Below are 25219 nucleotides of genomic sequence, written 5' to 3' on the forward strand. Positions count from 1 at the left end.
TATAGCTGTATAGCAATATATCTTAGGATGTTATTGCAGTCCACTTCTTTCTTTGCAAGCAATAGGAGCAGCCTGGTATGTTAGATATTTCTCGGTCTTCACTTTTCCTTTTGATGAAATGGATAATTATTTACAGAAAACCTTTCTGCAGAAAAAGAAATTTACATCTTGGCTCAGAGTCCCTAGGAAAAATAATGATTTTTTTTTTCTTTTTTAAATCACAGCTGCTTGTTTTAGGGCACTGGGTCGCTAATTGAGTGCAAGCTTTATAAGTGTTGTTTGTCCTCCCCCCACAGGGCATACAAAACCATTGAGGAAGATGACTTGAAGTTTCCCCTTATATACGGAGAAGGCAAGAAGGTGGGCATGTTTGCTTTCCTCAGACCAAAAGAAGAAGAAATTCTGTGCTGTTTACCACTCAGTTTAGCCTGTGGCAGTCCAGTGTTTTCCACTCAGTATCTCTTTATTTTATTGTTTTGACAGCTTTAAAGAATATTTTGATTCTCTCATAAATCAGTCTCATGTCTGGGGGCAGCAGGGAGAGCTCAACATACTAAAAAGCAATTTTATAGCAAACATAGTCATTTGTTGTCAGTTTGCTTTTGTTTTTCTCTCATTGTAAGTAGGCTGCAATGAGATTGTCCTAAATAATTGACTTCAAATGTTCCTGTTTCATTGTAAAAATAACTAGGCTGGATGAAGATAGCAACATACCTTATGTTTGCTGAAACAAAACAGGAAGATATTTAATAGTGCTTGAGATGCAAAACTCTGATTTAGGAAGGGGAGGGATCAGGGCAGGATTTGTAAAGTATAACGCCCCTTCTTCAGCTAGTGCACATGGAACTCACTGTTGAATTTTTCTGATACGTGAAGGTTGATGGTTTTTCTTGAAAGGGAGAAACGCTGTTCCGTTTAGGTACACTTTGTTTCCTGCTCTGCGATTAGGAACAGTGAGATCATTAGTGCTGGTCCTAGCAAGCTTAGCTGGATGCAGCAATAGGATCAATATAAGGGTGCAGTGGTGTCAGTTTGCTGATTTTCTTATGCTTGCTGTGTTTCTAAATAGTGCTCTCCTGCTGCATTAGATTCTTGATGCATAGATAGACACACTTCAAAATTAGTCCAAGTTTTGAAGGTTCAGACCCGCAGCTTATCTCTGAATTTGGTTAGGTTTATAATTATTTGCAAAATGTTTCACGCACATCTTTTTAATTTACTTTCTTATTGCCTTATGGAGCCAGGATTTAGTGAGGCAAAATGATTTCAAGTCCGTTGCTCGCTGCTATTGGTGCTGTGAGCATCCTTGTTCAGAAGCTGCTGTGGCTAAGCTAGACTTTGGGGGAAGCGATAAGCAGACTGCAGAGAGCAGGGCTCACTGTGAGGCAGCTGCCTGGTCAGTCTTTGGAGAAGCGTTAATGAAGTAGAGCCCAGCACCTCTTGGGAGACAAGTCATGTTGCTTGGGGGAGGAAGTAGTAGATCTGAGGTACCTGCAGACCTGCTGTAGACTGACTCTTCACAGAAGAGAGCACTATGGTCAGTGCCACTGTCACCTGTGTGTTCAGCAATTTAAAGTGGCCCTTGACACTTTTCCTTGGGGGAGGGAATATGCAAAAATATGTCGATAGGAAGATGCCACAGATTCCTTATATGAGTAATTAAGCTCCTCACCCTCTTTATAAAACCTGTTTGCTAATAGTATAATTTGCTGAAGGAATGCTTCATAAACTACTGTGGACAATGGGGTGACTGGTTTAGGTTTCCACAGTCCCAATCCCTTACAGATGGTCACAGTCTTGAATGGGTGTACACAGAGTGGGATGTGGATGAATACAAAGCTTGGAATAATGAGGAAAATTGAGATGACATGAATGTGAAAAGCTTTGATGTTGATTAGCTCTATTAAATCTAGAGTTTCTGGGAAACAAAATGGAATTCATCCCCAACTGTAGCAGTTACAGAGTAGGAATTTCCCTGTTGACACAATGCATGTAACAAGATTTGATCCCATCGCTTTTCTTTATTTCCAGGCTCGGGTTATGGCAACAATTGGAGTGACCCGAGGACTGGGAGACCATGACCTGAAAGTACACGACTCCAATATATACATCAAACCTTTCTTGTCCTCTTCTCCTGAGGTAAAACAGCCAAGGTTCAGCTATCTGATTTGTGAGAGGGAAATAAATTTACTTAGTATGCTTATTTGTTCTTTTCAATTGTCCATTCTGATTGTGGGTCCAGTACAGGTAACATGCTGCTCTTTCTGAAGATGCAGCATGACAGTAACATACTAGGAACATTGTAAGTTACCGAGCTATGTGCCCTGGCTCTGGTTGCTCCATATACCTGGCAGAGCATTGATTCCTTCTTACTCCTGGGTCTATGGTTATCTCATAGCCTTGCCGTTCGGTGTGACAGACACCCATCTCTCCCCCCACCTTCATGTGCTCCAGCTCCCATTGAGGCCTACATCATGGTGCCTTCACAGAAGATGTAAATCCGTGTACTCCAGATGGATGTCTTCCATGGCAGCGTAGTATCCTTCATTACGCAGATAAACTCTTAAGCAGGAAAATGCCAAGAGCCACAGGAAGTGTACTTTATGCTTCCATCTGTCTGCTCCTTAACCTTCAGTTCTAAATTCATTATGATAGTTTTGTGCAAACACCAAATAATGAGTGTGCACTCCCAAATGCTGGTGTAATGAGAAGATTATGCAGTATTCAGGTTAGGGGTAGTTTTAAATGCCTCCTTCATTTTGAATTGCTCGTCACAAGCAATTCCATCCAGTTTTTGACCACCAGAGACCTTGCAGTGAAGGATATCAAGCCTTCCAATGGGATTTGAATGTATTTGTTAACAAGGAACATGCAAACCTTGCTCTTTTTTCCTTCTGTAACTGCATTCCTGTTCCTATGTCAAGGAACAGATGTCACATATTTTTCATAAAATATTAAGCAAGGGCAAACCAACTGGTGACAGCTTTGCTTCCATGGCCCAAATGCTGAAAACTGTCCATTGTCAACAGGCTTGCTGAAGTTTTAAACATACCCAATACTTGACCTTGAATTTATTGCTTGCTATAGCAGTATGAGAGAATGAAAACACACAAATGACATCATAGTGCTAGGAAAGAATGAAATTATTAAATTAACCTTGCTTAGAACATCTTTAAGACCAGTTTGTTGTGAAGGAGTGCTTTAGGTTGTTCAAAGAATCACTAGCAAAGCTATCAACAAAAGCAGTTTAATATTGAAATGAAAGTGCAATGAAATTGGCAAGGTTCACTGTACTACTTACTAGATGGTTGAAACACCCCGAAAAATTGGAATAAAATCTAAAATCAATCAATCTAAAACTAAAGTCAACTAAAAATTACCTATGTGGAGGCTGGAGACAAAAAAGGATAAGGATGGGAAAGGGTAAGGATAAAAAGGAATAAGGAATACCTTCCCATTGAGTCACAAGGTTCAGAGTGGACCCCCTTGCCAAATTTAGCCCTGGACTTGACCAACAATTTAGGCCTAAAGGCTTTAACAGCACTTAAATTTAACAACATGTAATCGATAGTCTAACTTGAAAAATTTAAAAAAAGATTCTATAGAATTTACTATGAGCACACAGTATCTCACAGGCTTAACTTACATACAAATGTAACATACTTAAGAATCTAAGAGAGCAACATTCATAGTACATTTGCTACAGCATATTCACGCTGGTACACACACAGCCACAAAGGAATATGTACAGAGTATATACCTGTGAAAAATTCCCAAATTCAGGGCAGTACTCATGTTGGATGTTTTTGCATCTTCTCGCTAGCAGGCAAAGGGTTGAGCCTTGAGGAGTGGGATTATCAGCCCGGGCTCTGCCATCGGTGTTCAGCAATGGTCTTTCCCATGCAGCAAACTTGAGAGTTTGCTGGCTCTGAGAGGCCCCACTCAGAGAGAGATTGCTGGTTGCAGCCCACTGCGGTCCCGGAAAGCTCAAAGGGTCTCACTGAGGACCACTGTTTATAGAGTGGCAAGAGAGCTGCATAGTTCTGGCTGCAGTTTGGGTTGGTAACTTGTTATAATGTTGTTCCATTTGAGTTGTTGTTCAGGCAAGAAAAATAAGTTTCCAAGGCTGTTTGAAAAAAAACCAGCAACTTATTAGGCAGCATAAGTTCCTGGGAGCAGGCAGTGTTTCTCATAAGCTCAAGAGGACCTTAGCCCTGATACTGTTCATCAAGACTGAGGCCTAATGAGCATTTCTGATATTATAGTGTAGCCTGAGGAGGGGCAGGGAGGAAGGATGCACCACCACAATCCACCCCATGACTAAAGTCAATCTCTCTCAGTCACGGAGTGGCATTGTGGTTGCCTCTTGCCTCTGTGCCTGTAAACAGAAATATAAAAATTATGTACAGTTATTATATATAAATTATATTTAAAATTCCAATTGTAAAAGTAAAAAAAAAGTGCTGAGAGATTCTGGCCTTGAAGAAAAGGCAGAGATCTACAGACAGCCCCTTCATGTTTCCTTGCTATCAATCATGTACCTTCCCTCTCTCCCTTTGAATGTGTGGTGTCCCTCACTTAAGACCTGCTCCTGTTCTCCTCAGACAGACAGGCAGTAGTTCTGGCCTCATCACTCTGATGGATTTTTTTAATGCCAGAAAAATGATGCAATTCTACCTATTTATTTTTCTTTCTGACATGCTAAGACCCAGTGTTTCTGGGGTACATAATGGCTGCAGCACAGCATCCCTGCAGTATAATCTCTGCCAATTGCTGCTTCAGTATTTGTCTGTGTGTATAAACCAAAGCTTCTCATGGGCTTTTCTAATTTGTGTGGAATGTGTCCGTACGTGTTCAAATTCTGGAATATGACATCCAGTTTGTATGCTATCCACGTTTCAGGATCTCTTAACTGCTTTGCGAAAGGGAAGCAGAATTGGTTTTTTTCCACACCCTTTTCCCAGCTAAATTCAGCAGAAATGTACGAGGGCGGGAGGAGGAAAGAGAGAGCACCAGCCATCTTAATTTAGAGATACTGGCAAAAAAACCACCAACCCTGAGTATTATTAAGTAGTAGTGTATGTTCCTAGTTGCTTTCCATTGCACCTCTTTCTCTTGTTCATCTCTTCCTTCTCTTCCTGGAAAGAGCCCCACTGCTTTAACTCCTCATGTTTTTCCCAGACATGTTTTGTCCATATGAGGACAGTGCACCTTGCACAGAAACCGGCATTAAGAGACTATATCTTTATGCTGCCATCTGGGAAGCTTGGCACTTGGAAGCAAAGGCAGTGGCATCAAGCAGCAGTCATATTTGGCCCTTGTGCAGCATTGGATTTCAAATTGTTTATATAGAGGTAGGGGAGCACAATGTGTGGTTTCCAGACCTGGAAAAAGAGGGACAGGAAATTAAGACTCACAGTGAGTCGTGACAGAGGGAGGATCCAAGTCCTCTGTCTTCTGTTTCTGTGCCATAATTACAATGTCCTTTCCCAAGTCAGGAGCAATGTGGTGAGTTTTCAGAACAATTTGCTTCCAGGGTGACAAAGCTCTGGTATGTCATGTCCACCAAAATTTAGCTCAAGGAAAGGTAAACATCTCTGAGACCGCATCCAGAAATAGGCATATAATAGTAATTTGAGGGTGCTGTGAAAAGATACTTTGATAGAGTGCCAGGCTATGGGAGGAGAAGTCATGTAGCCAAGACTGACAAATGTAATCAGTATTCAGTGGCTCAGATGTTATGAGACCAGATTTGGAGGACTTCTGCAGGTTGGTGAGCTCTAGAGATTTGAACCTCTTATAATGAGTAGCACAAAGCAGGCAAGCCATGACTGAGGCTCTCTGGCATGGAATTAAATATTTATTTTTCATAATGCTACAGTTAATTTGAAAGCTTTCAGCAGGAAATTCTGCTTTTCAAAGCTTAGTAAGAGCTACCTTGTTGCAGCTGAAAAGCAGAATTTTATCTTGAAATTTTTTGAACGGGAGCTCAGCCATCTGATGAGGAGAGATGTGGCTCTGATGGCAGCATTTGGCCCTTGCCAATGATGAACCCAAAGCCAGCCACCACAGCAAATGATAAGAAGGTAATGGAGATTTTTCTTGTTCCATTATGTTAATAAAATCTTTCTGACAACTCCACAAATATGTTCAAGGAGACTGTTTTAGATTCACATCTACCTTCTGGAGAAATCTTTAGGAACTACACCATTGAAAGGAACAAATAAGGTAAATACACAGAGAAGTACAGTATGATCAAAGGGAGTCAAGGTGGTTTCAGGAAGCAAACATCACACTTTAGTGGCTGGAGGTCCTTCAGGTTATGTCTACAAGAGAATTAAAAAAAGAATAATAAATGCAGTAGATGCTCTTGCAGGAGCACTTTGATTTCTCAGAAAACATTTGTGAAACTGCTCTGCATGACAGGTTATTAATATAAAAGATATGAAGCTACAGACTAAGTGGAAAGTTGGCACAGTCTACTGGAAATTGGCTAAAGGGCAGGAAACAAAGGGTGGCAGTAAAAAGCTAAAAGGAGATTAATTGGTGAGTGCTGCAGGGAGCAGTGTTGGGACCTGCTTTTTATTATTTACATATAAATTACTTGGAGGGTGGTATTGAAAGATCTTGTCGTTTGCCAGCAAAGCTACACTGGATAACACTGTGCATAAAAAGGGATGATACAATTAAGTAAGGGCTTAATTTATTGAAGTAGCCAAGTTGATCAATAGCGCAGGCGAGTGAATGTAGGCTCGAATTCCCACGAGGCTGGCACCTCAGGTGACTGCAGGCTCACATGTCACTGTTGTGAACGGTTTTTGAGCTGCAGGGACTCTTAAAAACAAACCTGGCAAACAAACCCCAGCACCTTCGCAGAGCTGCCATGGTCCCTTTCAGCAGCCAAAGGCAGGTTTTGTCCAGTGGGTAGATCCGTTTGTAAATGTAAATATAAACCCAGCCCACCTGTTTGTTCATTGCTTGCACAGAGCGGTTTTCTCAACGCTCTTGATTGCATGTAGGTGAGTAATATGAGAAACAAATACCTGGATTGAAGAAAGACATTACGTAACAAACTGCATAACGCACATTAAGAAAGATGTTGTGTGTGACCACGGGCTCCGGTGGCGTGTATCCACTGTTACCTATCAGCAGATCTGTTAACTAGTCAGGTTAACTAGTATTGTCCTATATATAGGATATAAAGGTAACCCAGTGCTTGTATTCACGGTTGCCTCTGCTGCTGAGGTACTGCTGTTTCTTCCTTATAGCTGGCTTTTTGCATTTTCTGGTTACAAATGTCAAGTTTAGCTAGTTAACAGGTCAGCTGCTTCACATAAGTAAGACATCAGCGGACAGTGAAAGTATGGTGACTAAACTGGACTCTGTTGAGGACTGCCCTGATCCTCCAGAGAGATTAAGTTAAAGAGTGAGAAGCTTTACCATGGCAGCACAGAAGGAGCTGGTAGGCTGGACAGAGTTGCTGAGAAGGCTCTCTGGGCAGCATGGGAGGCAGAGGACAATGCACAGGTAGCCCAAGGCATTTGGGGCAGAGGACACAAGTTCAGTGGGCTACTATCAGGATTGATGTCTGGCTGCAGAAGCAGTGATTCATGAGGGAAAGACTGAAGATTCAGGATGGCATTGTTAGAAAATTTGTCAAGGGTGCAGCCCTAGTCAAGGAAACCTTTGCGCTGCCAGTCATTGTCTGGCCAATTGTCACCTGCACAAATGGGGCTATTCAGTGCTGTTTTGCAGTGTGTGCAGCTTTGTGCAGACTTGTGTCACAGACAGAACATTGCTTAAACCTCACTGTTTACACCTTGAAATACGGCTACAGGAGGGAGGCAGTCACGGGGAAGGTTGACTCTAGAATTTAAGAAAATAAAATCGTCATTTCCGTTGCAGTCAATGAGCTGTGGGATGTGTGTGGAGAGGGTGTTCACTGAGCCCTGCTGGTCTGAGCTTCTACTCCACATGCCTTGGTGGTGCTGCCCAACCTATGTATGTGCCTCTGAGAGCTCTGCTGTCACACTGATCCATGTCCAGCAGAAGGCACATATCACTACTGTAAGAAACCCTCATTGACCCAAGTAAGAACTAGAACAAAGCTCCTTGCAGAAAAATAAAGGGTTAGGAGCTGGCTACTTTCTGTGCCTGGGCAAGATGGTCTGCGACATAACCTGTACCTGCAATAGACTGGACAGCTCTAACTCCTTTTGTTAGTACCATACTAGGGGCACCTACAGCTGTATTTTAGAAATCCAAGGAAAGGACTTAGAAGACAGACAAAGCTGCATTTTAGTAAACATTTTTTTGCATGTCCAACTGGTCCCTTGTATACAAGAATCTTACCTGAAGTTGCCCCAAGCTTGTCTCTTGTAGCCTTGGCATTCTCTTTTCCTTAGCCTAGAGACCAGCCTAACATCCCTTATTGCTCATCCCACTGTTCCCTGCACCACTTCTGACATCTAGTTCCTCCTCAGTGCATGCCTTTCTGGAGATGCTCGGTTCACAGAGCTTGTCCTTCTAGGACAGATTACCCAATAAATCAGTGATTGCATTTTTTTTCCTTTTCCCACAAAACATGTTCTTTTGACCTTTTGACCTGTGGATTGGCTGCAGGTAGCTTTGACAAGTTTCTTATCTGCCCCAGTGCTGCTCTCCAGTCAGACAAGATTGTTCATTTCAGGAGGATTCAAATCAGTGATGCATGGCTTTAGATTCCCACCTTTGCCTTGGTTGGAGAGCCATGGCAGATATGTTTTTCCCAGCACTGACATTCAAAGCTTGGTTAGCCCTATGAGGGGCTTGGTGCTGAGTGCATCCCTGAGCATTAACCCTGATGCTTTCTCAAATAGTTTCTGGTCCCCAAGAGATCTTACCAGAATGTGTGCTGCATATTGATGGTTGTGTTGGCCCACTTACCCTCCACACCCCAGTGATTTCCAAGTTGAAACCGTGGGCTGTTAAGAGGCTGAACTAAATTCTGAGAATGGAGGCCATGACAGCTACTGATTTCCATGCAGTGAGCTCGAGATGAGAGCTGTGCTGCATATAGGGATCTTTTCTATATTACCACTCAATCTGAATAAGGAGATATGCTCTAATAAAGAGAGTATCTTGCCTTGAATTTAATCCTCTCCAAAGTCCTTATTCAGCTGCTACCTTAGATAGTGAAGGTCATATTTAACAAATGACCTTCTTGTGCTTTTGAGTGAAAGGCGAACTGGTAAGTATTAGCAGCCAGGTCTAGGTGATTTTTTTTTTCCCTCCAGTACTTGTTGCAGTCCTGTAAAAGCATAATTACATTAAAAGGTCCAGGCATTTTATGTGTATTGCCTGCTCCATGGCTCCTAAGGGGAGAGGGCAGCATGAGAGAGAATAAAACAGCTCATATTTGCTAGTTATGCCAAGTGCTTGAACTGACAAATTTCCCAATTGCCACAGCTGTTTGTGGAGTCCAAGACTGGAGCAGGGTGTGTGACAAGGTGCACCACTTCCAAACTTCCGTACAGACGATCCTTTCCTCCTGTGTGCCTTGCCAAGGTTGTTACAATTCTTTCAATCTGTGATTGTTGCTGGTGTAATTAAAGTGCTCCGCGAGTGCTTAGTAATGGGTCCCCGTCACAACCTGGGAATTGGAGGCGGTTTGTCAGCTGGAGCACAGCAGGCGCTGGAAGGGGAGTTACACCAAACTAAAGGCTTGTTTTAAAACACTTTCCATGGACTTTGCTTGTATTCTGATGGCCTTGCAGCACCCCTGTCACTGCCTCCTCCACTCCCAGCTTTCCCCAGTCTCCCTGGGAAGAGGGTGGTTGAAGTTGTTTTAAAGGCAGGGTTACAGAGGTGCTAGCAGTGGTCACCCTGACTGGAGCTGCAGACAGACAAGTTGAAGTCAGTGGACAATTTAATAGTGTGAATAAGCTTCACTTTTGTCCAGATCTTGAATCAGTCTTTAGCTACTGAACTGTTTACAGATACATATGACTGAGCAGGTAAACAGTTTTTCTCCATTTCACGGAACCACTCGCTTGCTCAGGCACGACTCTTTAGTGCAGCAGGTGCCTCAGGTTTAGAAAAGTGAATGCAATGCCTGGTGCCACAGACATTTCCAAACATGCAATTTATCTGGCAGAGTTAAATGGATCTAGACAAATAGTGAAAACAATTATTTGTGAATATTTTAGTAGAAAATATCAAAAATTCATCAAATAAATTATTCAGCTGCCAATGATAGGGAAGAGCTTCACGCACTGAAACCAGGCAGCTGGGTGGGGAAGGCTTCAAGCCCTTCTGGCAGCAACAGCAGCACTGTACTTTAGATCCTGGCTTAGGAATGCTTGCATCCATCCTGGCTGGGGTTAGCACCTGAGCCATGCTGAGCTGCAGCAGGAAGGGTTGCCATGTTGGGGGCTAAATTGCAGGCAGACTCCATTAGTGCCTTGGGAGGTATTTCAGTGCCTTGACCAAACCTGCTAAACTCATAGCCAAGCCCAGCAATGTTTTGCAAAATCTCCTCCTTACGTGAATGTCTTGGATTTTTTTGTTTTAGGTGAGAGTCTATGACCTCCTGCAGTATGAGCATGGGCCAGATGATGTTCTGATCCTAGCTACTGATGGACTCTGGGATGTGCTGTTAAATGAAGAAGTGGCAGAAGCTGTCACTAACTTTCTACCAAACTGTGACCCTGATGATCCCCACAGGTTCGTGCTCATTCCTGATTTTCTAGCTTCTCCATAGAAGAGCACTTTCTGGTAACATATTTTCATAGAAAGTATGATATGAATAACATTCAGGAAATATGCAACACTTATAAGAAAACATTTTAATACATTGGATGGAGCCTCTACAGCAAACATGGGCATTTGGAGCAAGGATCTGTTATAACTCAAAATTGGCAACCTTCAAAGAAATAGGTGTGGGATTACAGAATCTTGGCATAGGATCCATTTTGTTGACTGTATGAGGTCCTGTGAAAACTGTAGGAGGCTGAAGTCCTAGAAGATACATGGCAACAAGTCTGTTTAGAGCAGTCACAGGTTTCCACTTAACTCTCCTCTGGATAGTCCCTTAACACTAAAGACTGTTTCTCAATAGGACATTCTGAGCATCTGTCTCTCTCTCACTCTGTGTGTATGTATGTATAAATACTGCATAGTGAAGTTCCTACTCATTCCTGGTCATAGTGCAACCTTGAAACCCATCTTCAGCAGGGAGTGATTAGAGCTACCAGGACAGGTATGGTGACGGAAGAGGTGGAAAGTCTGACTCCATTTAATTGGGTTCTGTTTCATTTCACAATTTTATTCTACCTCATTCTTTTCATTTTCCTGTCTTTATCGCCTCTTAAATTATATGTTTCTGTCTTTAAAACATACCACCATGCAAACAAACAAGTTCCCAAACAACTATCTAAAGGCTGTCTGTCTTGAGTGAGTCCACAGGTCTGTCTGCTACTGAGTTCTATGTCACTATGATTTAAAATATTATGCTAGAGATCAGAAGTCTCTTGCTTGTAAACAGGAGGACTGTGAAAGTGGGAAGAGCTTTATCCTTTCCTAGGGACTGTTCAGGAAGGGAAATTTGTGTTGCACCTGAATTCAGGCCTGTCTACCACTGTCTTGTGCCCTCACCCTGGGCTAAGAGGGTGAAAAGAGATTTTACATATCCCCGGTTGGTCTGTGGAAAGCAGAGTTTCATAAATAACCCTTCAAGAGCCATCTCAAAATCCTTGGTGTTTCTCATATTTCTAAGTCATCATCTTCACAGGGTCAGCCCCATTCTCTGTCAGCAAACAAGGAAGATAAGTGCATATGGACACCCTGACAGACACTTGGGTTTTAAAGTAAGAGCAGCTTTGCAATAACTCAACAATAGTGTCTTCTCACCCTGACACTTACAAACATGGAATGCAAAAAGGGGTTTGTTGCAATCAATGGGAGAATGGATGATTAACATGAAGCTGCAACTGCAATATTTTGACCTTGCCCACCTCCTTGCGCCAAAGATGAGATGTGGTATGAAAGACAGCCAGGACTGTCTCTGCTTCAGCAAAACGTAGGTGTGTCTGCCCTCTTTCTGGGAGGAGATCAGGCAGAATTAGGGAGGGATATTTCCAGGGCATCTGGTACTATGCTATGCAGACATGCCATTAATTTAAGGTAGGAGGAGATGACCCATCCAATTTACTTTCAGTTATGCCCTGACACCATTCAGAGATGCAAGGGGCTTCTGCTCTCATTCTTGCACCCCTGAGTCTCTTCTTGCAAAGGCACCCAGTAAAATGCGATACCTCTACCCTGCTCTGTCTCCGTTTTTCATCCAGTGTTTGGGAAAAGTTGTCCCTGCCTACCATCCTCACCAGTCCTGTCTGTTGTGAATACAGTCAGGGTGTGTTGAGTCTGTCTAGTTCCTTTTGGTCTTTACTGAGCTGGTGGGGGCCACCATGTTTGCTGCAGTAGGAAGGGGAATTCTTTGTTTGATCTTTTTTACTTGGTAGGTGAGTAGTTTTTTATCCATTATAGAACACTCATAGCAATCAGAAACACTAAAGGAAAATGAGATTTTTTTTGTTTCATTTAGATTTGCTTGTACTGGTTTAGCTCTAGTAATTGTGGGGAATTAGTTGCTGTTTGTATCAATGTGAATACCACTCATTCCATAATTGAGTCTGCTGTTTATAACTTAGAACAAACACATTTATTGGTATTTGACCTGCTGGTCTATGAATGGACATCTGAATTGAAAATCAATTTGTTCTTTTAAGCAACTTTGTGCCAGGTCATTTAGAGGCTTACAAATAGCAGGGACAAGACATTTCTCATGCCAGCATGCAGAAGGTAATTGGAGCAGTCCCTCATATGGTTTACAATGATATTTATGAAAATTACCTTTGTGGAATTGCTCTTGCTGCTTGGTTGTAAAGAATATTTAAAGGTTTTAAAGTACTATGTGAGAGGTTTTACGTGATTACTTCACAGTGGTCTAAATGAGGTATAACTAATGAACTTACAATAGCATAGCAGCTCAGGCTGTGGACCTGTGTTCATTCCTCTCACTAGTCAGTGACAGGAAAATCTTGTTTGCTGTATTATCAGTGTTATGTTTAAAGGAAATGTTATCCTAGAAAATGTCAGGTTCTGTGATAGTGGTAGTGACATAGTCTGTGGTGAGGTGATCAGCTGGAAATGTAATATCTCTAGGGATGTAGAAAACTTGTCAGAATGTAAGAGACTTGCACCCTGGGTTTGGTAATGCTGTGATCTTCCAGAGAACCAACCTGTAGAGCAGATCCTGGATCCGCCTGACCCAATAGCCTACTTACTCCCTGACAGCAGCATATTAACAAGGAAGAACAAACAAACAAACAAACAAGACAGGATTTTAGAGCTGCAGAGTACTTATCTGTTACATAATTAGTTCCTTGTGGGAGCAATATTCCTCCCATTTGAATTAAAATCTACTTTATAGCCTCATGGGTAAGAGCTTACAGCCCTCGGCAATGCTCTTGGGGCTCTCTCCTGCTGATATTTACTGTGAGCGTTTGTTGCCCACATAAAAAACATCTCTGAATCCTGTCAAACACAGCATATGCCTGGACATCTCCAAGTGCAGGGAGAGCAAAGTCCTCGGGTCTGTCTTCATCCAACCATGCAGACACAACCTCAGGGGATTTGGAGCCTCAGTGAATGATAGGCACAGACTTGTTCGGAGAACAGTTCCTGAGTGACTACTGTGATGGAGTGAAGAGGCTGGGGTGGAGCTGGATTTCTTAGCTAGCTGATTTCTTATGGGTATTGTGGCAGATGAGCATTAAAGGGACTCTGAGTGAAGAATAGGTGGTAGTGACACACTGCTGCTTTCCATACATCAGCTCTCTGAAGAGGTATGAAGAGGGAAAAGCATGACTGCCCATTTCCTTCAGTTGCACTTATGCAGGTTTACCCTCTGACCTTGGGAACCTTTTATTTCTCATCCTTCCTCTTGTCCTTTCTTGTTCCCTCTCACTTTCTCTCTCACACTAGCTAGAGATTTAGGAGGAAGCTGGGGAGCTCCTCCTCCTCTGCTGGGTGTGAGAAGATAAGCTGCTCAGACAGCAGCACAATTACCCCTGTCACCATTTTTCCTGCAGTACTTTCACTGATCAATACAGAAAGCTCCAGCAGAAGAAAAAACCCCCACATATTTATTCTTAAAACACAAAAGTTGTATTCCAGCAAGGCTATTCATTAGGAGGAAGTGGATACTTTAAAACTACTTCAGCAGTTCTCTAATGCTGTCTCTAGAGCTGAATCCCAATTTCACAGCACTGGAGAATAAAACATTCAGTAATGGACTGCTGCTCCTATTCATCTCCAGGTACAAGAGACTCACCCTATCTTCTCTAGTGCCAAGTTGAACACCATTTCTTCAATTCAGCTCTACACAAGAGAGGAATATGTTACTTCACTGCTGCCTTCACCTGTTCCTTTTCCTTTGCTTCATTGTGTTGGTTTTCTTCAGTATTTCACAGTCTGTCTGTGAGAGAATTTCTGGTTTATTAAAATTCCTTTTTTTTTATCTTGCCCTTTCCAAACACTCAGCAGCAAAACCCTAACACAATCAAAAGCAATACTCATTCCTTTGTACTCTTTAGATGTGGGGAGCCCTTGTTAATTAGAAAAAGCAGGAAAGCAAAGTTTTCTTGCAGAATGATGGGTGTTTCTCTCTTAAGTTGTGACAATAGCTGAAAAATCCTTGGGAAGTATGTTCTTGCCAAAATTCACTCAGAATCAGACATACTGTGAATAAATATTTCAGTTTCTTGCTTGCCACATGGAGTACTTTTGTTCCTTAGCCCTGCATCTGATTTGGGAACTGAGGACTACAAGTGTGTGTGTTTGGTTTTACCCCATTAGAAAAAAGGATTTCATGTTGCATTAGGGCAGTAAGGCCAGTGCTTCTTGTTATCTTGCTATTACAGCTCAAAGTTGTTGGTACAGACTAATCTTGGAACATACAAACAGTGTGCATGTGTATGTGCAAGCATGTTGGATTTTGTGTCTTTAGGCTGTTCTCTTATGGCTAAAAGTAAATCATTTGTCAAAACTAGTGAGGGCTGGAAATTTTATGACTTGGTACCATTAGTAGCAGGGGTGCATTGCTGCTGTTCAACATTACTTGGATTTAGCATCAAACCTTTTGAGTAATCAAGTGTTGATTCATTTGCATTGAAGAAATCTTTCTAGTAGAGCAAATATATCTATTCCTGGTTCAAAGGAGTAATTTGAATTAAAGCATCGAAATTCTAGAAAGAGAACATAATTGAGTATTTTTTATTCTTTCATCCCCAGAGACTGAATAAACTCTCTACTGATAGAAATTACCACTTAATAATGCATTCTGTGGTGAAAAATTCTGGGGTTAGAACAGTCCTAGGTAACTGATAAACTTACACACACAGACCTTCTGATCAATGGAGTTATTGTTCTTTCCCATTCCTCAGATGAGATCTGGGCAGATCATTTTGGGTCAAGGATCCTCCTTAGAAAAGGAGCTACTGAAATGCAAACACTTCTTGTCCTTCCTGGTTTTTGGAAACTACAGAGGTGTGCTTTAGTTCTGGAGGCCTGTGTGTGTGGCTTCATAGAGCCCTGCATCATCTTGGAGGCTGATACTTATGCTTTAAATAAAACACATGCAGACACAATATTGAACTGTTTTTTTTTCTCCTGTCAGTCTTTTAACTATTCAATTAATTTTTAATTATCTAATAATAGAAAAGTTTGGCTCCACCCAACTAATTCAGAACATCTTGGCCAGGTGTTGGACTGATGAAGTAAAACGTGACAGTAGCTGTTCACTCATAATGAGATTTCTTCCAGAGGAAGTTTCTGAGTACAGATGTGTTGATGTAGTAACAGCAGCTAAAGCAATAAGGGAGGACATATCAGCACACGTGACAGGGCACTGTCTATGCTCCACTTTTGGACTCTGACACCCTTCTGCCCCCAGGCAGCATGTGATATTTTTTCAGGACAGAAAAATAACTCCCATAAATCCAATGCCACTCAGCCCAGCACAGGCTGGGAGTTTTGAAGCAATATGAACCTTGGTATTTCACTAAATTAAGCACTTGACAACTCACATTCATCCAGTTTTCATTGAACTTATAAATGTGAAAGAACTGTGGGATTCTGTTAATCTGACCATATTAACTGTAAGTTTCCTTTTCCAGTTTCAGAATAAAAGAGATTTAAAAATCATTCCTACAGTCAAGGAAAACAGACGACGTAGTCTACTTGGCTTAAAGTGTAATTTGGATTTTATTTTTCGTGCTCTATTACTTGCCTCCAAATTAGTTTCTTTGTTACAGTTCATCTCTGAAGTAGTTCAGATATGATTACCTTCAGGTGTGTCAGTGAACAAGTGTGTAGTTTTCAACAAGTAGTGTTATTTGGGGTCCTCAATTTTTCAGACTACTCCTAGAAAGCCAATTTGTTAAGGAAAGTGTGTTTAATATTTTTCTGAAGAGTGGTGAAGCCAGGCACCCAGAACAGCCAATAACTTTTGGTCAAGTGGTGTTTGTCAAATACCTTTACATTCTTATTCAGGAGCTGTCACTGAACTGGAAGGAGTTGCTTTGTGGGTATGCTGTGGTTTATGTTTTTCCTGCCTGCTTCTAAAACACTGGGAAACATGTCCTGGTAGGTCACAACATTAAATCTGCCAGGCAGCAGGCTGTGAAAACCCACTCTCCTCACAGAGGCAAACACTCTCTGGCTATATTCTGCCTTTTCCACAGGTACACGCTGGCGGCGCAGGACCTGGTGATGCGAGCCAGAGGAGTGCTGAAGGACCGGGGCTGGCGAATATCCAATGACAGGCTGGGCTCTGGAGACGACATCTCTGTCTACGTCATCCCTTTAATACACGGGAACAAACAGTCATGAAAGTAGCATCAAGAGTGATTATAGGATGGGGATCCTTTTGGGAAGGGCCTGTAAGAGACGTTATGGTTTTGGTGGTCTGACCAAGACACTTCCAATTGATGTAATGCTGGAAGGGTATTTTTCTGCCCAAAAGGTAGGGCTCTGCACATATACTGTATATGATTAAAAGTAACCCTTAAGATTCCAATTTCCCTATAGAAATGGTTTTGGTGCTTAACAGGAATGGGATTTAAATGCTGCTAGCATATTATGGATTCTGTCATCCCTCCAGGTCGGGTGGGGAATTAATTTTTTTCTCAGTTTACCATGTAGCTTGGAAGAGCCATTTCAGTTGTGAAAGTAGAAGTGGGTATCAGAAGCCAAGGAGGCTCCTGAAATCTACCCCCAAATATTCAGAAGGTGGCTTGGGTCACATCTCATTTAAAAATATATATATATATATATATATACATACATATATGAGACTCAAGAGTTTTCTTCTTTCAAAAAATTGTATTCATGACTTATCTATGGTCAACTTCAAACTTGTGTAATCCTCTGAGCCCCCATTTTCCTCTCCCATCTCTTCTTCAGTAGATACCTCCTGTATTTTAGTAGGAAAACTGAAACTGTTTTCAGTGTGACTATGCCTGTTTACTGCAGCTAAAACAGCCACCTGCAAAATTGTCCAGGGGAAATAGGTCACAGTCCTGTATGGCAGAATTTATTCTGGTTCTGAGGAGTTATTCATCAAGATTCCTTGTTGTATGTATACCATGATTATACAGAGCATGCAAACTTAGCTATATGTGATGTTTACCTGGAGGCTGTGGGTTTTTTGGGATCAGAGATTTACATTCATTGAATGATTCTGCCTGCTTTATCCTGTTGAAAGGATCCCTGATCATAAAGTTTTTGCATCAGTTGGGATTTAGTAAATTTATTTGGGCTCCTGAATGTATTTTTAGTTGGATTCCTACTTGGAAATGGTGATATTGTTCTCATTAGCAATTTGAATACCCAGGTAGTGATCTATTTAAAAGGTGTTCACTTCTTCCTGACTCACTTATTATTCGGTATACCTTCGCCTGCTTGACTTGGGTGATCAGAATGTGACAGCTTATAACTTTCTGTCCTTTTGGCATTGAGAACTGTAGTCAAGGATTACAGACTGTGATAGATTCAAGTCCTTGGCTAGCTTTAGCAGCATTTTTCTTAGCAGTGATAAATCAATTTAAATAAAGAAAATTTGCATAAAACATTATTGAAGTGAAAGCAGTAGTCTGGGAGAGAAACAAGTGAGCAAATCTGCAGTGTAACCTTGCTGTCTAGTCTTCAAGCAGACAGCTCTCCTACTTCACTGGCAGAAATTTAAGAAAAAACCAAAACTAGAAGATTCTAGCATATAGGCAGGTATATTGGCTGGGGAGCCAACTTTCACCTAATTTGTCCCCAGACCACATTCACGTGGAGCTGTTCATCTGGTTTGTACTTCTTTGACAGGAAAAAAGGCAGGAGCTGATGTAATTGTACGGCACTGACTAGGGAGCTTACAAATGTTGTGTCCTTTCCAAAGTAGAAAGAGGATGCTGTGCCCTTTGCAGACTTTCTTCTGAACAGGTGTGGCCCAGAGCTTGCCAGTTTTGTAGTTTATGATGTGCTGTGTAAACACGATGCAGCATGAGTGCGATGTAGCTGCCCAGATGCTGTATTTGATTGCATCTGGAAGTACATGTGCAACAGTTTGGTGGATTTAAACTACTCTTGCTTTAAATCTCTAGACCCAGAAGGGGTTTCAGGCAATGTGGAGTGTGTAACGGCTTAAACATGCAGCAAGCTGCATGATTTTAGCCTGAAAACTGTTCCATGAGTTCCCCAGTGCCTGCATGTGATAAAGCCATGCAGAACACAGATGTTTTATATTCTAGAGCTTCAGCATAAATCAATGGCATATCTGATTATGTGTTGTCATGCTTTATCTTTTCTTCCTTAATTTTTTTCTCTTTACCTCTTTTTCTGTGTGCATCTGGGTGCAAAGAGAGGTTTGGAGTCTAGAATATTTTTCCCATGGCCCCTCATATGTTTCAAATTTTAAGCAAGAGAACTTCTCTTGCACTTCTTTTTGGCCTAATAAACTTGTAAACGTGCTTTTCATGCTCTATGTAACTCCTGTTGTCTCTTCACAAATGCAGTTGTATAGTCATCTAGCAATTCAGATCCTCTTTCACAAAGAAACTAGTGCTGGCAAATCTGGTGAAACCGTCTGAACAGCAAAGAAGCTGGTGCTTGCTGGTACCAGCTACAAGCCTGAGTCAAATATTTCGGTGCTCATGCACTGTTGGTCTTCATTATTTGGTAACATGGTGTCAACACACATACCAGTCTTTATAAAACCACTGAGTACAATGTGGTGGAAATATATTTCCTGTGTAGCATTTGTCAAAATTTAAAAGCAAAACTTCAAGACAGTACTCATTTAGGAGTGTTTTTTAAATGTACCCCTGAAGAGAGGGTTAGAAGATTGCATGACTTGGTGGGAAGCAAACTTATGGGTGACTTCTCAGATCATGGTCTGGCGGGTCCTGGTGAATCAGCCTGCACAGTGTTTGTTGTTCATCTGAGGCACTGCCATATGACTTCTCTGCAGTGGCTGGGCCCAGGTCAAGTTGTGTTCGCTGTCAGCCTCTCTCCTGGAAAGGGCAGAAGTACAGTATCAACAATTAGTGTCAATGAGCATCAATTAATGAATTCTGAGAACTTTAATAAAAGGTTTCAGTATGTGACTGAAACTATGCTGTGATGCTTTTTGTTTTGCTTTTTTACAAAGTATCTTTTACACATTTAGGTGCTTTTCTCCCTGGAGTGTCTGGTGCATCTCTGACCTGCTGCATTAGTACTCAGGCTTTCACTTCTATCTGCTTTCCATAGGAGCTTCTTACATCCCCTGTGCTGGGGTCAGTGCTCTGCTTCAAGGCATGGTATAAATACATATACACACCCCAGCCTCACAGAAATAGCAGGCGGGAGTCATTTATTGCGGAGGTATTGTGCAAGAAGCAAGAATAATTAAAAGCATTTCCAATTCCCTTTATAGGATGAATTATTTTGTGAATCGCAGCATTAGAAACCACTGATGGCAGGGAGGATCTGTGGTGCAAAATACCATTTTTCAGATAGGTGAAGATGGGTGCCACGTTCAGACTTGTAGGTCCTCCAGGGCTCAGTGAAGCTCATGAGTTAGGAGCAGACAGCTCATGTCCTCAAACTGGAGCAAGTTAGGCATCAAGTCCAAATTTTAGATCCTTGGCATGTTATTTTAGTTACTGCCTGAACTAAACCAGTGTTGGGGTTTGCCAGGTGAGTTCCCTTGGTATCCAAAACTGTGTAAGCCTTAGCAGCAAGGAACCTCAGTCCTGAGTTACAATCTGCATTCATATTGCTATTGCACAGCACTGAGCCTTGCCTGTGCATAGGCATTGCTTAGAAAGTTGAGCAAGTTCTTATCCCTCCTTGGATAATGACAAGGAAAGGTGCTAATAATAGAGTTCCAGTTACCTGATAGTGCAGTGTAACACTGTCTTCTGGTACCTAGTCCAGTCCCACTTCTAGAAACTCAAAACCAAGAAGCTTCTACCATTCTCCTATGAATACTGTTGAAGAAGATAGTACAGACATTTTGGACACTTTTCTCTTGCACTACAGCCTAAAATTTTGTTTGTTTAATTTATTGAAGAAGGTGGTTAGAAATTTCATTTAGACTTTATTACGTGAGGCACACAACCATCCTTTGGTATATTAAGGCAATAATGCTTCCTTCATGAACACAAAAGTGTATTGTCTGAGATGTTCAGTGGCCTCATGATGGAGAGAGAGAGAATTTTGTTAAAAAATTCAAAAAAACAACAGGGCTCACAAGCTAAAGGAAGAGTGGTCAGAGTCTGCTGTTATCAGTGGATTTCCATTTACAGTTATTTCCATGTTCAAATATGATGAGAGGTCTGTGAGGTACCGTTGACTCTGTGCCTCCAGGATGTTTGGGGAAATTTTGGCTCTGAGCTTCTGCGAAGTTTTTAAAGAACACTACACGGTCTGAGCAAATCTGCCATATTTCTTCCAGCCTCAGCGTTTTGCTTTTATTTTATGTTTTATGTCCAAATACTTTCAACAGTTTTGTATCAAACATGAATGGCAAACTGTGCGGAATTGTTGTTTTTCCCCAACATTTTAGGTGTGTAAATAGTTTTCCTCCATGTGTCTTAGATGAAGATTCAGTGATGTGGCTACTACAGAGAGAGTGACCAAATGATGCTGTAACTGTGCTGCTGTATTTCTACCTGTGATGTACTTGAAGGAGGATGCCCGTGTCCACCTCCATGCTCAGTTTGGTGGGTTTTTTTAACCATTACTGTTGGTGTTCTTTCATAGATGTCTTATTTTGATTTTATTTCTTTCTAGTAGCTGCCACATTTTTCTTTCCTTCATTGGACAGTTCATCTTAAGATCTGTACAACTGTCTGGGATTTATATGTCCTGAGGAAAGGAGGACCTGCTGAAGGAAGATGTTTTGGACCAATGTACTTCTGCTTTGTGACTGTGAAATGTTCATCTTTTTGTAACCTAAGAACAAAAAATGTTTAGTAAAGGGATATATTTTGTGTTTTTTGAAACTTTTCAGTGCAATGAACAAAAGAGGAGGATACTGAAGAAGTGTATGTGCAAAGTTTTAAAATAAAATTTTAAATTATATATTATATATATCCATCTAGATCTATAATCATTATTATTCTGCCTTTGTCATGAAGATTTCCTAAGTCTCTTTATGTGTATTACCAATTGTGCAATATGGACAAGTAGCATGCTCTGCTTTACAAGGGGATGGATAATTCACTGACAAAAGGTCTCACTCTTCAGTTAATGAAGTAAATTCCTGTGAGGTGCATTAGCCTATGGGTTGATTGGGAAGAGTTCAGCTGTAGGATAGCTGTGTGCTGCCATTGGATTATGATTCATTGCTCAGACTGCCAGTTGCCATGTTCTGACTCAATGAAGAGCTGTGCAAAGTGATCAGCTACCAGCTCTCTGAGGCATTTGGTGTAATTTTGGAAATGATAACAGAGTTGGAGTAAGTTTTCCCTCATCCCCAGTTCCTTAGGAATCACTGTCTTAAATTCTGTTCTGAGTTTATGTTCAAGCAAACTCAAGGATGAATCCATAGATTCCAATGAAGCAAGTGTTCACGGTTATTTAGTAACCAAAGATGCTTTTGAAGGCACTGAAGATGCAGGAAATAACACCAACCTTGCACTGTACCAACACAGCCATGGACAATGCCCACCTGGGTTGCCAGCAAGAGAATGAGAGCTGGATAGGTATCTACTCGTTATATTTTGAAATTCTGCATTATAGCACAAGCAATTCTCCTGCTTCTTATTTCACCTCCCACTAAGTAGGAGAGCAGTGAGAACATCTGTTCTAGCACTACTCCAGTTTTTAAAGTGCTGCACATGTCCATTGTATTCACTGAGCATTATGGAGAGTGCAGAGAGAAGCAATGTGTTACTTTCACTCTGGTTCTTCTCGCTCTCCTACAGTTAAGTCCTACAGTGTATTACTGCAATCCGACCACAGTGTCAAGCTTAAAATTGCTGTGCAAATAAAACTTCAGCACAGCTTTACCTGGCTTGCTGGTGTCAGCTGAATAATAAGTGTTGATAGCATGAAGTGTCAGGAAACTGTTGCACATCAACTGAACCTAAAGTACCCTGCTCCACATCATCCTCTTGCTTTTGCATTTCCTATGCCCTAAATTCTGTAAGCTTGTAGGTCAAGTAAGGCTTGTTATTTTAATTTTTTTTAGGTAATCAATGCAACTCTTCAGATTTGGACATCAATTTCTTTAATTTGTGTAGGTAATAAATCAGTCTTTTGCCAAATAATACATTCATAGTGAATGTACTCAGTTGACATAAGGGAAAAATCCAAGTAGTTTATTGTATTTTGTACAGTTTCTGTAAAACCGAGGCCTGAAATTTTGTGTTCTTAATGTATCCTGGTAGAGAGATGTACCTTCACAAAAAGTTGAATTCTTTATGCTATTACACTGCAGCTTTTACGGATTTCAGAGTTTCTCTTATGCTTTCCAGGAAGGCTTATATAAAGCAAACTTTTTGCACATCCTGTTCTTGTTAGGAGGAAGGATGAAGGGTTTTTTTTTAATCCTCCACTTTGCAAAACAAAGGATGCCATAATTTTGCATCTACGTCCCTTTTGGGGACGTAGAATGATTTCGGGGGAAGATGCGCTTTGAGGGTGAGGTTATTGAAAAGAAGTGTGATCAAGATACACAAAATGTATCTACAGATAGATAAAAGACACATGATTTGGAGACTCTTACTAATTTAACAACAATTAGTCATAAATTTGAAGCTGCAGAAATAGTCCACAGCCCTCTACCACAAAATACTAAGGGGAGAGGGAGGTAGCTGCAGTAGAAAAAAGTAATTAAATTTTTAATGCAGTTAATTTAAGACTGATTATTTAGATGTGTAGACAGACGAGATCTCTGAACCTTCATGAATTTGAGGCTGCCTAAGATTAGAATTACATTCTTTTTTCTTTGGTGTTTTAGTGCATAATGTCTTGGCTTCTAGAGAGTCAAAATATCCCTCATCTTTACCCCCCAAGCATTTATTCCTTTAAGCAATAAAAATCAATCCCTGTTGGCATTCCTCTGTCAAGACAACCAGCTGTACTGGTTTGGCATTGTCTCTGTGCTTCACAGTCATCCCTGGAGTTACCAGTCTGTTGGTTGGGTGTTCTGCTTGTCTGTGGTAATTTGAGGCCTTTCCCAACAGACTGTACTCCAACAGAGTATCTTCCTGGTTCATTTATGCTATTGGTGGTATTTTTCCTTCCTTTCCTGTCCTTACTCTGTCCCTCTCTGATTTAAAACATTTTGGAGTCGTTAACTGCTGTTTGAGATGTGCCACTGAGTCCTTGGCCATCCACCTCCTCTCACCACTTGCTTCCTATGGGTGCTGACACCGCCAGCATCACTAGCAGTGCAGGAATTACTAGTAGCTAAAGGAAAGACTCATAGAAAGGGAAAGGGTGTCTTCTTTAACCTAACATTGCTCATTACCTCCAAATTAAAACTTACATGCATGTAATATTTTAATTCTCCTATTTGAAAGGAGAAACTTTAATGGTTTTTAAGTTGATTTTAGAAGGTTCAACTTTCTGAGCCATTGTTACCCCAGTTCTTTGGCTCAGTTATTATCTGGGGAAATTTTGCAAGGAACTTTTCCTTGGCAACTTAAGAGCTGTCTGGAAGATCCAAAGGTTATCACACAAGCTCAGATACAACATTTAGCTTCTCATATGATAGTTGTTGCTTATTTCTGTAATTGCTACAGCTTTTCAGGGACTAAGCAAAGAAACATGAAATTCTGCTATTTTTGCTTTAGGAAGGTAAGATTTAAGAATATGGAAATTCTGCGAGATATCCATGACTAAAATTACAAGGAAAGATACTGTTTTCCCATGAGAGTTACTGGAGAAGACAAGTGACTAGGCAGTCACCTCATCAAGTAGCACAAATTGTTTGTAAACAAAGACCATTTCTCTGCCCAGTATAATATTCAATAAAGCTCAGGGTTGTAAAAGCAGCTGACACCCCTGCAGTCATTTCAGTCTGTTCAGAATTTAGACTGACTCTGCCCATCCAGGTCTCATAAATGTGTATCAGTTTAATTTTTAAATGCACAGCCCTCTGCAGCAGATGTGAGCTGAGGCAGCTGCTTCAGGGTAGGGTGCAGTATCACAGCGCATACTGGGATGAGGAAGGGGAGACAAGAAGCCAAATCGAGTTGCAGTTCTCCAGGATCTAAAAGTAGGCAAACTAGTTATTTAAACAGGTAATTGCCAAAGAATGCACAAAGAGCAGGGAATTGCTGCAGCCGCAAGCAGTTTAGGCCTTGATTCTGAAGAATCCTCTCATCCCCACGTTGTGCCTGTTTACTTTCATTCCTGGGTTGGTACTGCAGCTAATTGCACCAAATGTCTTATTTCTTAGCATCCACCAGCTTTCCCTAGAGCTTTGTCAGCCAAATGTCAACAGCAACTCATCTAGCTGAGATCAAGGTACTCCACGAACAAGCTCCTAATACAAAGTTCTTATGCTGCGTTTTCTGAGGATTGTGTTACTGTGCTCCCAATTAAAAAAATAAATTTACTTTGCTGGTCTTTGTGCCCTCTGTTAGTGCTTGTTTTTCACCAGCCCTCATGCAATTGAATTTTACATCTGGGA

At 41.3% G+C, this 25219-nt stretch overlaps 1 protein-coding gene and 1 long non-coding RNA gene across 3 annotated transcripts in view; one reads left to right on the plus strand and one right to left on the minus strand.

Annotated features, from left to right (window-relative positions):
- Nucleotides 1-21666, plus strand: part of PPM1H (protein phosphatase, Mg2+/Mn2+ dependent 1H) — a 130780-nt gene extending 109114 nt beyond the window's left edge. Inside the window, exons 7-10 of the mRNA XM_027682161.1 lie at nucleotides 297-360; nucleotides 2032-2139; nucleotides 10553-10704; nucleotides 16785-21666. Coding sequence (XP_027537962.1) covers nucleotides 297-360; nucleotides 2032-2139; nucleotides 10553-10704; nucleotides 16785-16932 — 472 coding nt within the window. The 3' untranslated portion in view covers nucleotides 16933-21666. The remainder of the gene's footprint in view (nucleotides 1-296; nucleotides 361-2031; nucleotides 2140-10552; nucleotides 10705-16784) is intronic.
- LOC113966965 overlaps nucleotides 19492-25219 on the minus strand; it is a 23337-nt gene continuing 17609 nt past the window's right edge. Inside the window, exon 3 of one of the 2 annotated variants that reach the window (XR_003534022.1) lies at nucleotides 19492-19601. This is a non-coding gene — a long non-coding RNA (uncharacterized LOC113966965). The remainder of the gene's footprint in view (nucleotides 19602-25219) is intronic. The other variant, XR_003534023.1, reaches the window with a different exon arrangement.

The sequence above is a fragment of the Neopelma chrysocephalum genome, unplaced genomic scaffold (assembly GCF_003984885.1).
Source record: "Neopelma chrysocephalum unplaced genomic scaffold, ASM398488v2 Primary Assembly neopelma1_62, whole genome shotgun sequence".
NCBI classification, from domain to species: Eukaryota; Metazoa; Chordata; class Aves; order Passeriformes; family Pipridae; genus Neopelma; species Neopelma chrysocephalum.